Source organism: Lepisosteus oculatus, chromosome 10 (assembly GCF_040954835.1).
Source record: "Lepisosteus oculatus isolate fLepOcu1 chromosome 10, fLepOcu1.hap2, whole genome shotgun sequence".
Lineage (NCBI taxonomy): Eukaryota > Metazoa > Chordata > Actinopteri > Semionotiformes > Lepisosteidae > Lepisosteus > Lepisosteus oculatus.
Window position 1 is genome coordinate 35908532 of NC_090705.1, and position 17200 is coordinate 35925731.

General features: G+C 36.2%; 1 protein-coding gene across 1 annotated transcript; it reads right to left on the reverse strand.

The window, feature by feature from the left end:
• Positions 1–2572: 2572 nt before the first annotated feature.
• gstr (glutathione S-transferase rho) lies at positions 2573–10197 on the reverse strand. Its single transcript, XM_006635574.3, has 6 exons — positions 9907–10197; positions 9289–9354; positions 8467–8572; positions 5162–5280; positions 3627–3715; positions 2573–3139 (listed from the first exon to the last, which is right to left on the reverse strand). Exons 1-6 carry the CDS (start codon positions 10072–10074, stop codon positions 3007–3009), a joined length of 681 nt encoding a protein of 226 aa, XP_006635637.1. The 5' UTR covers positions 10075–10197; the 3' UTR covers positions 2573–3006.
• Between the last annotated feature and the right edge of the window lie 7003 nt (positions 10198–17200).

Genomic DNA, 17200 nt, shown 5'->3' on the forward strand with positions numbered 1-17200 from the left:
CACCGTAGCCTTTTTTCTTAATACAGAAACATAGGTTTAATGTTGCGTTAAATGTGTAAAGAGGGCTGCACTGTAACTTAACGATAGATTTATTCAAAAAGTAAGACAAAAAATATCAAATTCCATGACCTTTGATTTCACAAAGCTTAAAACGTAATCTTTTATTTTGTTAGTGTTTGATATATCATAGGCTAAACCGTTATCTTTATTGTTTTGTAAACTACATTTTGTTTATACTGTTGGCTGACACAAAGTATAGAACAGAAGGTAATGTGCCACGCAAGTAATTAAACTATTGAAAATGACTGTAAATGTTCAATTTGAGATCAGGCGTACCCACCTGTTAATTACTAGCTGCAGTGAACTGTTTTAGCTCCATCATATTTTAATCTTTTTATTTACCAAGATGTCATTTTTTAATTTGTCAGTTTATTTACAAAAAACATGTAATCGCCTTATATGTGCAACGCACAATATTAAATAAATGCAGAAAAAACATTGCATTCATATGAATGAATGCTCTCAAAACATTTTTTCTAAAATACCTAAAAAATTATTTATATATCATGGTCTGAGAATTAATAAAATGCCAAGTATTTCATAAACGGAAGATTGTAAATGGACTCATAAACATTTATTACAGTGCACGTTTTGCATGTTGGCAATATCTTGTTGGATAAGCTACTTTTATTTTGCGTATTCTTCTAAGCTATTTAGTTTTGCTTGAAAAAATACATGGTTACATGGAAAAATAATGTACATTTGATGCCCCAGTTGTCTACAAAATGCATGGTACAATTAACAGGAAGGGTGCCCTAACCTTCAATACACGTGACTTAAATGACCTGTACACGTGCCCTGTTCAAAATCTTTCAAATAGAAAACTCTCAGATGCAGTGATGAGAGTGCAGACGATCATTACAATTACAGACCAAAATTCTACAATGAGTTATTTCTTTCAGTTACCACCAATATGGATTGCAGCCATTTCCTGTAGCCCACTGAGCTCTCCTTTCCAGCCTGCCAAATTGCACTGCATGAGAAAAAATTGCTTGTGCTCATTTGTTGGATGCCAATCAAGAGCAATTAAAACAAATAATTGCGTTCACATTGCACAGCTCCGCTCTGCAAGATTTCACTCACATTCTCCAAATGACCAAAACCTCTGAATATACTGTATGGATCCCCTTTTCCTTTTCATAATGTCCTTACTTATTCCTGTATTTTTTAAGATGCGAAGACTTTGAAAATGTAATTAGATTTGAAAATGGTATGTTTTATAAATTGCAGGAGGCCCAGAGGCATAGTGATTGGTGCTCCTGGGTCCTTTGGTTCCTTGGATACGCGACACATCTTCTCTCCACAGCCATAGAGATCTTCACTGCTCCAGCATGCTGCCTGGGTTAATGTGCATCTCAGAATTGTGTAGGGGTGTATTGGGCACACTGACCCTATACTGGACTAAAAGGCTATTAATCATTGAATGATGGATTTACAGATTGCCACTTGTGACCAATAAACTAAAAAGTTAATTATTCTGCATCATACCTTAGGTCAGTGTAATCTACAGTAGCTATACTCCCGGAAGGCATTTGTGCATGCAGGTTTTCATTCGTAATTTAGCTCTTAATGACCTAATCAGCTAACTGGAGTCCTATAAAATTACGAGCATGAATAGAATAGGACCACTCCAAGTTAGATATACAGAAAGGACCTAAGATTTTTTAACTTTCAGTGTCAAGTCAGATTCACATACCCAAATACACATAATTTATCCTTTCTCTGCTTTATACTTACATATATACAAAAGCATAATAGAGAAATGCTATCACCATAGTGCCTCTAAACCAAATACATTATGTTACCTTTTAAACTAACCCATTATCATACTGTACATATTTATTTAAACCTCATATTCATGGTCTGAAAGTGGCTGGGACAAAAAAAAGCAGGTGGTAAAAAATTACAGAATACCAACAATATGAGTCCTCCAATGTATTATGGGAATTTTTAATGGAACTACTCTACATTTGGGGAAAAAAAGTGAATCCAATTTGCACATAAAAGTAGACCATCTCCCATGCTGAGATTGTGCAACAACAAGTTTTTCAAAATGCATCCGTCAATCTATATTTATTAGAGAACACAAATCCTACAGTGCAAATTCCTTTCAATAAGCTGGCAGGCAATTTTTTCAAATACCATCGCTACAATTATTCCTAGAACAGCAGTGGATTCAGAGTAACTGGTATGCAGACACAAACCAGTAGAGGTAAAAAGCGGTTCAGAGACCAGAGAGCACTGGTCTGCAACACCGACCTTTGAACAAGAAGAAACGGAAATTAATTCCCCGTAAAACATGACTTCAAGACTAAAGACAATGCCACTGCTTCCACAACTGAGGTGATCTGTCACTAGTATTTTTTTAAAAATAACGAGCAGCAAATAAACTTGAACTGAGCAGACACTCTTAAGTGTCTTAATTCTCTCTAATGATTCTTTAATTCCATGAACCCTGACGTTACCATTTTATTTTTTTGTTGCATGTACAGGTAAGAATAGGCTTGTAGAATCAAGGCACAGTTAGGGTTTATTTAACATTAACGCTCAGTTACATTAAAGATCAATGCACACTGAATGTGGTAAACTTTCTACAACACTTAATAATTAGGTTAAGACAATTTCATGTTAAAGGTTTGAGCTTCCATTTTAGGTCACAAAAATACATTCCATCGAAACTGCTACTTCATTTGAAATATTCCTCAGTAGAAAAATCTGCTCTGTAAAATTGTACACCTGAAAGCATTAAACTTAACTAAGACTGTTGTTAGCATTTATATTTAGATAATATCACAAACTCCAAGAAAAAAAATGTAATCACATTAATGTCAATGCATATCAGAAGTATGAGATGAGTTTTATTAAGGGCTATTGCCAAAATGTCATACAGTACTATATATTATCTGAGGCTGTGGGGTAGGGCACTACTTCACAGGCTTTTCATTGTTACAGGTCCTTCAGAGTGTCTGACCCCTGTGGGTTCTCCGTCCAGTGAGGTGGCCAAGAAGCCTTGATGCTGGGGCGCTCTTTTACCAAACTGTAGTATTCTGCCAGCTTTGGGTATTTCTCCTGGGAAAGCCTGAAAAAACATGTGATAATAAGATGAAAGAAAAGGAATAAGATGCCAGAATCTGAAAAAGTGGCAGGCTCTAATGTTTTTAGGGTTTTTTTTTTGTAAAATGTTCATCATACTAAAAAGCTAAACTGAATAAGATCCAAATTGTATTAAACCTTGCTAACCATGATCAAGTAGACAGAGAACTTGCTTCATAAAGAAGGCAACTAATCCAGAACCAGACCTCAATCCTCATTGGCCTTCTTCTTTCAGTGTTCGAAGTTTAGAGCTGTTTAACAGAATTAACTATTCACTTACTTATGACTTGTGAAAAGTCTTTTCCAAATTCAGATTTTAACATTGCAATGAAATTATAGTAAAGAGATTATCCTATCCTGAGTCCTGGCTGGAGACTAACTTCAAGGTGGTCATTTTAACTTCATGTGTCATTGCACTCCTTTTCCCCCCCCACAAAACAAATGGTCATTTATATTATTCCTAGAAAGCTTACCCAAAACGGAACACAAAAGCAATCTGGGGAATGAACATAACATCAGCCATTGTGAAGTTTTTGCCTGCCACATATGAGCCAGAATCCATCTAGGAAAAGAGAAAGAAAACGTTTACTCCCCTCTACAGAATTAACCCCCTTAACATACAGTATCACTAGACTGCAATCTATCCAGGTGCGCAATCTAGGCCAAAAGATTTCAATCTGAAAAGATTTTAAAAAATATATAAACTTTCCATATTTTTCTAGGACACAGATTAGGTCAATCACTGCACTTCTCCCAGGATGCATGAAATCATTATGGGGAAACAGGTTGGAATGAAGCAAGAAAAGCAGTTCATTTTAAGATTACGTCCGTCATTGCAGCTCATCGTAGGTGTAAATATAAAAGGGTCTTATCAATAATTATTTGAGGAAAAAAGTTTTAAAAAAGTAAAAAAAAAAAGTTGTAGAATTGTTTGGCATGCTTTTTACATCACGGTCTTTTGGATTTCTTTATTTTCATGGTAAGCATGCTCCGATTTGCTTACATATATATTTGCATATATACATAATATTTGTTTTTCTAGCTAAAACCCAGCTTTAGTCTCCTAAAAATAAAGTCTGCAGATTTCCAGCTATATATAAAAGCTTATAAATACCTTGAAATCACCAACTGTTCAAGACCTAGAAATAATTTCGATGCCATTTTTCAAAATAATCAGGTAACAGAACACAGCAGGGATGAAAACCTGCCTTCTATCAATAGCACTTCAACTGTCCAGTTGTACAGGTAAAATGTTAGTGAATCATACTTTTTAGATTTTAATATTCTATTTTACCTTATGTTGTACAAAATAAGACTGAGGTTTTTTTCTACAACTATTTTAATGTGCAATTTGCTGTACGTAAAACTCCCTTCATTTATGTTAATTGTGACAATTATAAAACTGTCAAAGACATTTTAACAGAAATACATTTTAACTAGAATAATCTCTGGCTGCCTGATGACAAAGATCCAGGACTAGAGTGTATCTTGTGGTTTAAAAACCTACTGCTTAGTCAGAAAAAGGCAATCCAAACCAAGTCTTTGTGTCACTAGTGTTTTGTTTTCCACACTATATTTCAGTTGAACTCCCATTTTACTGAATTCTAGAACTTTCAAAAACGTGTGCATCTTCTAAAACATTGTAGATTATATCAGTAGTTTAAAACTGAAAAAATTAAGGAGTTAATAAGTCAGAGCTCAGTTTAGAAGTGTCACAAGCACTAAAAAAGGATATGTTTGTGTTGAATGAGGCAGGACAAAACTGTTTCAACTAATACTTCAATTACGTTGTATAGTGATTAAGCACCATAAGGCCCCATAATTAATAAAACGTATATTTGCTGGACTACTTCTAAAGACAAAAATTTGACACTTGGCCACGAAATGCAGTATCTGCAACTTCCCCAATGCCAGTTAAAGAAAAAGACAAAAGCATCCCCCCTCACATACTCCATTAGATTCTGGATTGCAAAGCAGTTAAACATCATTCAAGTGTGCAAAAAGTCACCTTCTGAAAGTATCCCTCCCAGATACGGAGTTCAGCAGCAAGAGCCTCTCTGTTCCTCTTCAGTGCAGAGTCATGGCGCTCGGCTTCAGGAACACGCCATGTGTAGAAAATGGCATCCGCTGGCAAAAATGGTAACAGCAGTGAAGCATCAGGTCTTCTTTAGTATATTTATAAGGGATTACAATATGGCATTGCTTCATTTGCTCTATACAATTTCCTGCAATGTACTGAATGTATCCAGAATTCACTGTTAAAAAAACATGCTTTCTTAGTAAAGTGACAAAAAGATAAAAACAAAGAAATCATGTAGTTCCTTGCATTTGGTCCAACAGCTACGCCTGTGCCCAACTCTGATTGAGAAAGCTCATGTCGGGCAGGGTGTGACATTTGTTAGAGTTAAAAAGTATATATTTTAATGCTTAAAGGTATAAAATGATCTAAAATAAAAAATAACTTTTAGACCTTAACTTTAACTCTTAAGAATTAAATCTGTTAAATGCAACCAAAATGGGGAAAAAAACTTTAATCAATAGGATAGCAGCCTGTCAAACACTAGCACAATAAATCTTACATATAATGTAAACCCTTGACAAACAGGAAGTGTTATTAGCCTGTTTTTTGCTGATTCATTGTCCTGAGGGCTGGTGTCAGTTTGCTGTGGTACAAGTGGTGGGATGATTTGCATGAAAAAAAATGTTCTTGTTTTTCAGCAATCATTGCAATCCAACAAAATTCAAATAGTCAAAATAAGATTGCAACTAGAAATAAGTTACAGCCAAAGTCAAAGACAATAAGTTAAAGACAATGATCAAACACCCTATACTCATGTTCTTCTGCTAGAAGCTGGAACTGCAACTATTTACCATTCTGGAATGTTTAACCTAAAACCCAGGCATGGTGCTCACTCTAGGCAACCAGTCATGTATAATAAATGACATTCACTAGAAAACAGAGCAAAAACAAAGAGAAGAGTCCCACTGGAACACTCATTGCCCAGATGGAGTTCTCTACTCACGCACATTAGCAAACGGATATAGCTTTACCTGGAGACAGAAGGCATGTGTGGAGATAGAAACTTTGTAGTTATGTACTCAGGCTAAATAAACAAGATAGTTGATTACAAATAGCATTACAAAAATTAAGGAAAATTTCCGCTTAAGGTACCTCAGTTTAATGCAGTAAAGAAGCTTGCATAGTCAACTTCGAAATTGTCTTAAGTTATTTTCAGAATTTCTCAGAATTCAGATTTGATAAGAAGGCGCCATTAGTTTTTGTAATGCATATCACTTATGAATTTGTGTTTCTTTAGGGAAACTTGGATGATTTCACCCAGTTTGACGGTTTCAAACTGCTTTACTATTCAAGGTGACAGCAGGGAGTGTTAACAGGTAGTGGCATAGAGAAAAACACTATTGTGAAAGCTAACAACCAACCTTTGTGCCAGATAGGAACACTGCCAGCAGTGACTTGCAGGTTTAAAGAGTCAAAAAGAAACTGATGAAACATAATTTTCTGGTTTATTCTATACTCATGATTGTGGCAAAGCTCAGCCTTTTAGAAATAAATGTAAACGGTCACTCATTCCACTAGATGAATTACAGTATTTCATTTTCGAATATACTGCACAATTTTGTCTGCAAAACAGATTTTGAAACAAAGCAAAATATTGTATTAAAACCAATAATGTCAGCAAAAATGACTTAATGTAAGAGCTCTTAAAGCGAAGTAGAGTAAACAAAACAAAGCAAAATACAATTCCTGAACTGTTTAAAGAATTTCCTAAATGTTCCTGTAAAATTAGAGCTGGGTGGTTCAGTGTCTCAATGGTTTAAAAAATAAAGCCAAAGTGTCTTCCTACTCAAACAGCTCAAACTGGAGATTCTGTTGATTACAAAACCAGAAAGTTAAAGCTATATTGAGGAGGGAAGCAGATTTTTTTTAAAGGACTTGACAGATAAACTGGAATATGCATCAAATCTGGATGAAACCATCCCAAAAATCTTTGGCAAGATCAAAATCAGTAGCGCATTTTGTGGATGGAGTCAGATGATAGTCACAAGACCATTTTGAGGAGGCCCCTTCGGAAAAGGAACATGAATCTTAAGGCATATACTGTATCTACAGTAGTATGCTTGCACTTAGGTTAAAATGTATTGCATTTTCCCCAGTGCCATTTTGCACCGATTAAAAAAAAAGATGATAAAAGCTGAACTTTGAGTGGTTTGAGGGGTGAAGGCTAAACAATGGAAAAAAGTTTAAGTGTTTTTATACCCTTAGATGTTGCTTTTGCAAAAATACCCTGGAGTTTAGAAGGAATAGATGTGTAAATTGATCTGCATAATGTGCATTGCTACGAACACTTGTAAAAAGCCCAGATTCACTTCTCCTCTGTTAGTTCTGCTATTTCTGTACTACCACTTACTGACAATACAGACCACAACACAGTGACAATAGGCGTATTACAGACATCTTTAACCAGAGAAATGTTTGATTGCAATTTCTCCCGATGCATCTGTCAAAACTATTACTAAGAACGTGTTCACTGAATTATAAAAATAAAAAAAAAACTCAACTGGCAAACTATTTGACCTGTTATCTATTAACTGGATTTTGGACAATGACACTGACCCTTAGATCAGCTGGATGTTGGCAAACATGAATCAAGTGCTTATTAGTGGAACTATTATTCAAGAATGTAGAATGTTGGGAGACCATGTAGATGAGAGAGGTCAAATTATGTGGAAATCATTCCCTCTTTCATAATGGGTTTGAGTGAAAGACAGGGGCCCTGTTTTGTGGGTACACAAAGATTGACCTTCCTCTCAGGCATGGGATAGACTTTCAACTTGTAGAAAAGTAAACTTAATGTTTAATATTACTTTAACAGAAATTAAAAGTATGTTTAGTATCGTACAGTAATGCACAACCCCTTATTGATGAAGATGCAATTTCATAATGCATTATTATAAAATCCTCCATGGAGAAACAAATTATAAGCGTAAATCTCATTTAACATACTCACCTTGCTTTTGAATCTCAACTTGTAAATCAAGTGGCCTTAAACAGGAGTAAAATTGAATGGAGGATTGATGCAACAGTAAAGCAAACTCATGAGTGCCCAGCCACTTATGAAATCCGAGGCATGGTCAACTAATGACAAAGCCCAAACTCCAATCAATAATGGCTGACATCAAAGACTCAACCTATCAGTAGAGCCACTCTAGAGCTACATTTGGAATAAGACCAGAGGCTGCACTGTCAGACAGACAAGATTTTCCATTTCCAGAACAACTTGCTGGGCTTACCCATTTTCTCATGCAAAGTCATAACTTCAAACATCCTCTGGTAAACAAGAGCCTGCTCCGCTGCAGCATCTGGGATCAGCTGAGTGCCTTGGGACTTGAACTGATTCTACACAGAGAAGCAAATACATCAATAATATAGCAACACGGGAACAGAGAAGCAACGAAGCATAACTTGAGCTTTGAACAACAACAGAGAAAAACAAATGCTCAAGCCACCAGCTTAGAAATCTTAGGATTTCTGACTGAAGTTCACTAAATCCACAAATATTAAATTGATACAGTGGTTGATTCTGATTTATCAGCACAGCAGCTTAAATCTCCTAACTTTTTTTCTTCCAATTTAAAGAAAACTTAAGCTCACAGTAGGGGCTACCTATCATAAAGTCAAATACTTGAGAGTGGCTTTACATTTGTCTGAGGCTTCATATCAATCCAATAAAAACCCACCATCAGGTGTTTTAGAATCCCATGTTTGCATTTTTCTTCCCTTATAGTTTAGTAGGTTTGCACTACAGATCTTAAAAGAAAAATTATACCTTGAGAAACAACCTACAGTATCATGCAGTCCTCCAAACTGCTATTAAAAGGCCAAACAATTGTGAATTTAAACTATATGTACTGCATTTAATCTATATGCCCACTAGTTTGTAGCAGGTAAATAAGGGTTTTTTAACAGTAAAGCTAGAATTCTGTAACACCTTTAAAACATCAGTTTAAAAAGATCAGAATAATCTCTGATGATCACAAAACGTGAAAAAGTATTCTAAATAAGTGCTATACTTAATCAACCTTTTTTTTTCCTTTTCTATTCTTCGAACTTACCTCCAAATACAAACAGGCTCCATAAGATTCGTTGATTATAATATTGTCATGCTTGAAAGAAGGAAGCTAAAAGACAAAAATGGGAAACGGGAGCTGTGTAGTCTTTTAGGTTAAAAATATTCAAATATATACTGTAGGTTCACAAAACATAAACCCACGAAAACAGTAACTCCAAATTGTGTACTTTTCATATGTAAAGTGGCGTTTATTTTAAGAATTAGAACAGCATTTACCTAAACAATTCTGTTACACGTTATGGTATCAACTGAACTTAACTACAGTACCTCAGGAACTTTCTCAGTGAACAGGTATATCGCATGCTGCAAATCACTTTTTTAATATTAAAAGTACTATACTCGGGAAACGGCTCAAACCCCACTTAACCAGACACTACAAAAATACACGGAAACCCACAAATAAAATGGATTCAAACACTAATATGTTTTAGAAAACGTTATAAAATGTGATATGAGATTTTTCCCCATGTTATTTTGCAACGCACTTCCCCGATAATAATAATAATAATCTCATAACAAAAACGCAAAACAATTTACTTCACGAAGGGAAGAGAGTGGGATAAAATGGCCTCATTCACTTATTTCGGCTGCGAATACGCACCTGTCCCCTGGGGTTGATGTCCATAACATCCTTCGACTTGTGCTCCTGTTTTTCAAAAGAGAGCAATTTATTCTGGTAGCCCTGTAAATTCTTTTCTTCAAGGGTTATCATGACCCTCCAGCATGGTGGAGAGCCTGAACCCCAGTACAGTAGCATTTGTTTTGCCATTGTTTCGACAGTTGCAAAAAACAAACCAAAAACGTATACAGCAAAGACAGTTCTCTCTCTCTCCTGCTGTGTAAGCGCGACAAACGTCAACTAATGTACTACTAACAAAGCTTACACCCTCCTGTGGTTCAGCCAAAGAACACGTAAAGATTCGAGAAAGAACACCAGAAATTCGTATCCTGTTTAATCACAGCTCCATCTACAGTTGAAGGATTAGAAATGACCATAAAACTGTTCTTGTGTTCACCTAACAGCACGTTCAATATAGTACATTCAAGTTCATCTTCCTTCACCAGAGTTTTAAAATCCATTATTCTAGTCACAAAGAACTCATTTTGTGTCTCACACCCCATTACCACTAAATTGCCACTGTATTTTTTGTGGAGGGTCTTTTTTGTTAGGACAATGACACAAATAACTGTACAGATGAGCAACTCGTTAAAGTGTCATATTTTTGTTATATGTGTCTTTTTATCATGGTAATAGTGAAAATGTGGTATGAATCCACCCACAAATAGTCTGTATTTTAAATCTATCATTTACTTGAGTCATTATGTGTGATACATGAATTTACAACAATAAAACGTAGTAAGGTAGTTCTGCCCACCTATAATAGATTATTGTTTTCCTTATTTTGTAACAGATTTTTTTTCTATGTCAGTAAATTGTATATTTGAATAATTGTTATGGAAGTCAAATTTTAAGACTGTTATGAAATTAGATTTTAAAAAATGACCTGGGGAAATGAATTCACTCACATCTTTCTAAATATGTGAAAGCAAATTAAACCTGCAGATTAATATGGCTCTCAGTTGTTTTTATAAGAAATAATTATTTTGTCATCTGTATCAATATCCTTTTTATTTCTAGTGTCATCCAAAACATAACACATACAGTACAGCGCATTAAAATAATTAGTATGCAACAGGTCATACTGAACCAATCCCCACATACCACAGAGTTTGCCACCAGGGGGGAGAATTTTCATTGTAATTGAAAATCTTTTCAAGAGCTTTCTCTAAAAACACTTGCAGGAATCTGCAGACAAAACGTTTTGAGTTCTAAAATAATTTCTAAGACAGATGAAAAAATGTCAGAGGCGATCTTTCATGAGAAAGTCAATCTGCCAGCACTTTCATGAGTGTTCAGACAGAGGACCAAGCTTTTGGCTTGTCTGGTGCATGAGAAATCCATTCAGAGATGTACCTGAGGTGACGGTTCAAATCCAAGGCTGACATCTTACACTACGTTTACACTTACAATTATTTTGATTAAAATATAGTTTACAGTTTGGAAGTCATGAACAATGGAACAAAGGGAACAACTGTTTTTTTTTATTTAGCATGCATACCCCAAGCTTCTCTCCCTGTCTGTGTGTGTCTCTGTGTCTCATGGAGAGCAGGTTGGGGTACGCGAAAAGATAAATTCCTAATACAAGAAATTGTATATGGCCAATAAAGTGATCTTAATTATTTTTGTGAGCTCTGTACAAACCACAGCACTATATGTCCTCTAAATGAAGTATGAAACGTATTCCAACCTTCATTTTAGAGACATGAGTGTTAAAACTTAAGCATCTTAAATTACTGTTACAAAGCATTAATCAGGACCCTATGCTGACGACAGAATCCGGATGGGAGTGCAACAAACACGGGGAGGAGACGGCGAGGAACTGGGCAGGTTGACGAACAGGAGGGCGTGACGACGGTGCACTGGTGCTCGGTGGGGTGTGGTCCAGGCAAACTAGTCCAAAACAATCCGAAAGGGGAAACCAGAAAGCAGTCCAAAAGTCCATTACCAGGTGATCCATCCAAGACAAAACAAGACGAGGTTAAGAACCGGAATGGGATCTGGTGTAGGGATGGGGAATAAAATGGGGATGACGAGGCCAGGCGCTCTTGAGGTCAGGACACCAATAGAAGACCTATGCCCTCAAGCCGCGGACGTAGAGCACTTGGTGGTAGGCGGGCCTCCGGGCGTCCGTCTTCCAATGCAGAGCCTGGAATAGAGTCTGTCTTATAAGGAGGAGCTGGATTGGAGGCAGATGCACATGATCAAGTAAAATGTGAAAGAGCCGGACGGAGTGCCCTTAAGAGGAGGGATTACAATCGTGACAATTACTTTGCTTTTCCATTTCACCATAGACCTGCCAACTGTGTGGCATTAGAAACCCTGAAAAAAATGCAGGATTTAATGTTGTACTCTCTTCCTTCTTGCTGCCTGTCATGGGAGGCTTAGCATTTCAGGAACGGAGAACTCAGTCTCCCGTTTGGGTTTGTAATTAAGACCCCGTGCGGGGCAGTTTATCCGGAAAGTTTAGGAGATGGACTTCGGGGAAGACACACAAGGTTTATTGAGACAATAGTGATACAGTGGTAATCCATGCCATAGTGAAAAGGGGAAAGATCTGATAACATCCAAATCCATTCAGGTCCAAGGGGTAGCCAGGAATCACTCCAGAGCTCCAGAGCCGGGCAATCAATCAAGACGAGGATGGATTAAAATCCCTGGACTGAGGAACTTGAACAGGGAAACACAAGGCATCTGACAGACACCAGACAAGGCGCTCCAAGCCCCGGGCTCAGAAGTTAGGATGTCTGGGAATAAGGCCTATGCCCTCAGACTTCCTTATAGTCTGGTCGTAGGCGGGCCTTCAGACGCCTTGTTCCAAAGCTGAGCCTGATGCATTGGAAGCACTAGGTTTATATAATAAAACATTGATTAAACACATGAGAAAAGCAATCAGGGGTTAAACTAAAATTAGTGGCGCCTAAGGGTAAGAGCGCCCCCTGGGGGAGGGATGCCAACCGTGACACTGCCTGACCTATCAAGTCAGTCATTGCAACTGAAAAAATAGCTACTTGGACCCCTTTTCAAGATTAAAGACCTTATCTTGAATTGTAGCTTGTCTCTGTGTGATACATCTGTTAATGGCAGTGGAATGGCTACTGCATTCTCATTTTCAAAAACAAACAGTGAAAATACAGGAAGACTGTCTTTAAAAAGTCACTATAGGTGTTAAGGCCAAGTTCAATATTAAGTTCAAAGCATCTGAACTAGAAAAAAGCTAATTTATGTTATTTGATATTATTTTCTTAAATAAAAAACATTTCTTTTGCATTCACACTTTTCATCATAAAGCATTACCCTCCCTTCACACATAAATATCTGTACATCTTATTTCTCCCTTGCTTGTCAGTGAGATATTCCAAATCCAAGCAATATTTTAAACATATGACTCTATCATTCATAGAAAAGATGAAGACCATTGTTTTTTGCTTTTTGAGCAAAAGAAGCCACAAATAAAATACTATAATTTAATAATTATCAGTTCAGATTTCTGAGATGATCAAGTCCTTGTTTCTTCATTCCATAACTAATGATAGTGAAGCAGAGTCATTATTATATCTGCTTATACCAGTAATTTGACGTAGAAAATCTAAAGAAAACTGGATAAGCTACTGTATATACTGTAAAATAAAATTGTATTGTGGTATACAATGCATAGAAAAGCATACAGCAATATAATAAATCATGATAGTTATTATAGGAGGCCATTGTAAACCGGAAAATCAAATAAAATATGAATTTATCGCAGCAAATGTTTCAAGATAATTGAGTAATATTTGCTGTGGGCTCTGTTTAGACTCCTGTTTCAAGATCTATTTCGCTTAGAAAGATTTTGAAGCCTCTCAGGCACAGGGCTGCTGTGGATGTTGATTTTCCTCTCTAACAAGAGAATATTAGAAAGACTGAGATTGCGCCAACCAGTGCATTAAGAAAAGAGAAAAAAACAAACTATGGATAAGATTTAAAAAGCACTGAAAAATGAACCTGTCTCGGAATTTATGAGGGTAACTCAGTATTTCTCCAGAATTCCCCATGATTGGTATTTTCATCACATTTCTAAAGCCATATGTATTCTGTAAATGGGGCAAAGCTTGTCTGTAATCAATGCCATAGCCCTCGATCAGAGAATAAAATGAAGGAAGACTAGTATATAGTGAAGAAAATTACATAGCAAAAGCATAGTGATATGATTTGCCTGCAGCAGAGACTCCATTACACACACAAAATAACAGAGGAGCTTGACTTGGCCACAAATCAATTTGGAGAAATACTCCTTTTATTTAAAATGCTTAGGCAGATTGGCTTCTTTATATCATTATGCAGCACATTTGACCACTTTGCTTTGCTCTAGTATTAGTCCAGGATTAGTTCTGAACCACTGATCTCTACGGTAGATTGTGACCACAGCTTTTCAATGACAATTTGGTTTTAATCAAAAAAGCACAAATGATACAACATCAGGGAAAAGTTGTAATTTTAATGAGGTTTGGCTCCAGAAAAAGGGCAAAGAAAGCAGGCAAATACAATGAAACTGATTGCTTGGCATTGCAGAAAGGCACTTTCATGTCAATGTAGTTAAAACTGTTGAAAACAGTACAGATAACACTTATAACATAAGCTATTTCAGTTGGCTTCCATACTAGATTAGAAAGACCACTTTTAAAAGCATCTACACTACTTGTGCATGTGTATAATACAGAACACTAGAGAGAAATGTTTTTTTTTGTTTCTCCCTAATTGCACATTTACAGTACCATGAGCAGACAGTATCTTAAATGAATATGACCTTAAAACTGATCCTGACATCAGAGTGGTTTTTAATCCTACACAGTATTTGCTTGTTACATAGGTAGTTAGTTTTAATTTCTACTTTATATACAGGTGAGAATGGTATAAAAAGGTTCTGAACCTAGAATACATTTGAAACACCAAATAAGTGCAGCAGCAATAGTCTATTGCTTTTTCTCATCTTTCAAGTATGGTTTTTTTTTATCTAAATGCTATTGGTTCCCATCATGATTCGTGCTGATTGTAAATATATATAACTCCTGTATATAAACATATAACTGTATTACTTGCCTTCGTGGAGACCTCAAGTGCAGTCAGCAGAAGGTTTCCTCACTCTAATCACCACTAAAATTCATGGGTTATTTACAATTTGAAGCTTTTTGTTTCCATTTTTAATAGCTAATGAGCCTTATGATATTTTTTGTCCCAGGGGTGTCACACTGGAAGAGTTGTCTTGCACCTTTTTTAAACAAGTGAGAATTGCCAAGTCTTGCTGTTATGAACCCAATTATATACGGCAATTTGATATTGCCGATTGTTTCGTTTTTGAAAACTCTGTGCTACAAAGCCAGTAATGCATGAGGAGAAGGAGGACCTACAGAAATGTTACTTTACTTTTTAATGTTTAGTGAATCACTAATGTTGATTATAAATTTTGACTTAAGAATCAAATCACCTTTTGCCCTACATATATGAATTAGATGTGGCTCCTTGACTATGGGTGAACTAAAATAATAAGTCATGTGCTATAGTCATGGTTATAGATTTATTAAATATTATTATTCCCAATGTGAACATACAGTATGCCTGACCAGACAAACATTGTAGGAAAAAAAATTAATAGTCTTTACTGTAGATGTTGTTTATGCTTTCCTCTACCTCTTTATGCTTAGAGCTAAAAACAACTTGAAAATTAAGTTGAAAATGTTCATAGGTCACAGAGCTGAGAACTTTAAAAATAATGTATCTATGAACTGTGTCTAGTTCCACCAAAGTTCATTCTCACTGTAAAAACAATAGACTCTGGTCCGGCCACACAGCTTAGAAGTTAAACGTTTAAGAGTGATACAGCTATCTTTTTGTTTTGTAAGAGTACCCTAAACAAAGCAGCCAATCTTCCTTTCTGTTTAAGAAAAAAAAAAACACAAGGCATTCTTAAATTCTTTTCAGATTCTTATGTTTCCGCATTCATAATTCATCAAGCGGATTGTAACACTAGACGTTTGCTGTAATCATATTAAAAGGGGGGACTTCCTGTGACACATAATAATGCTTGGAATTTTTGCATGCCTCATTTGTTTTTAGATACCATAATACGGCTAATAAAAATACAAAGTTATTCAAATGTTCCTATGTTGGCTGCCAAGATAGCAGGGGAGTCTTCTCTATATCAATACAAGAAAAGTGTAAATTAAGAACTACGAACACACTGAGGACATTCAGAAGAGAAATGTGCTTTGTTGTGATGTATGAGCCCTGACATGCGTGTCCAGTCTGCTTCGTTTATTATACACAAGTGGCTGCAAAAGTAATTGCATCAGGAACAAGGGAAGTAATCAAATCCAGACTTGTTAATTCTGATGGTAGCACAGCACTCTTAGCACTGTCTTCACATTCAGCTACATTTATCTGCCTTGAGTGCAGATAGTTCCTGAATTAATCAATTTCATTCTTAAATGGTATACTTCATGAGATTAATGCAGCTAATAAAGGGATATGTTTTGAAAAAGGGGAGTAAGCAGTGATAGATTGGTCAAGAACAGGTGCAACAGGGAAGGAACTAAGCCGCAAGCCACTCATAAAGTCTAGAATGTTCCTTAAGTATTTTTCAGACTCATTTTTTACACACAGCTAAGCCCAGTGTGACGAGTTTCTTCCTCAGAAAACATAACGGTTGCACAGTGGTACCTGAAAAAAGAGCTTAAAAACTTGGGATTTTCGATTCTGTCTTGAATTTCTGTCATGGATTCACGTACCTCCACAGACATTAAAAGAGAGCGGCATTTTTTCAGCTCCCTTGCTGAGGAACAGTCATGGTGTGTCAATACTCTTCTAGTTTTGGGAGGTTACCTTAAGACAGTTTCAGCAAATTTAGCTTTAGCTAAATATACAAAATAAAAACAAAGAAACAGAATACAATATGACAACAATCACACAAAAAAATGAGTGATGATATGATTTGTCAGTTAGGCTAGAGGTTCCCGATTCTGGTCTTGTAGTACACTTGTGTATGACGGTTTTTGTTTCATCTAGGCTGTTAATCACCCGTAATGGATTTGCTTTCTTTTTTTAGTCTTTTTGTCTGCACTCAGGTCAATATCTGTACAGGGGGTCTTGGGATCCTGGAGAATCCACGTGCCTTCTTGTTTTTACTCCATCCCACTTCCTAATCACAGACTAATTTATTTAAATGTTCTATTTGAGGAAATTTTAAATATTTGCTTCCTGGACCATGATTGAAAAGACTGAGTTAGACTATTCAGTTATA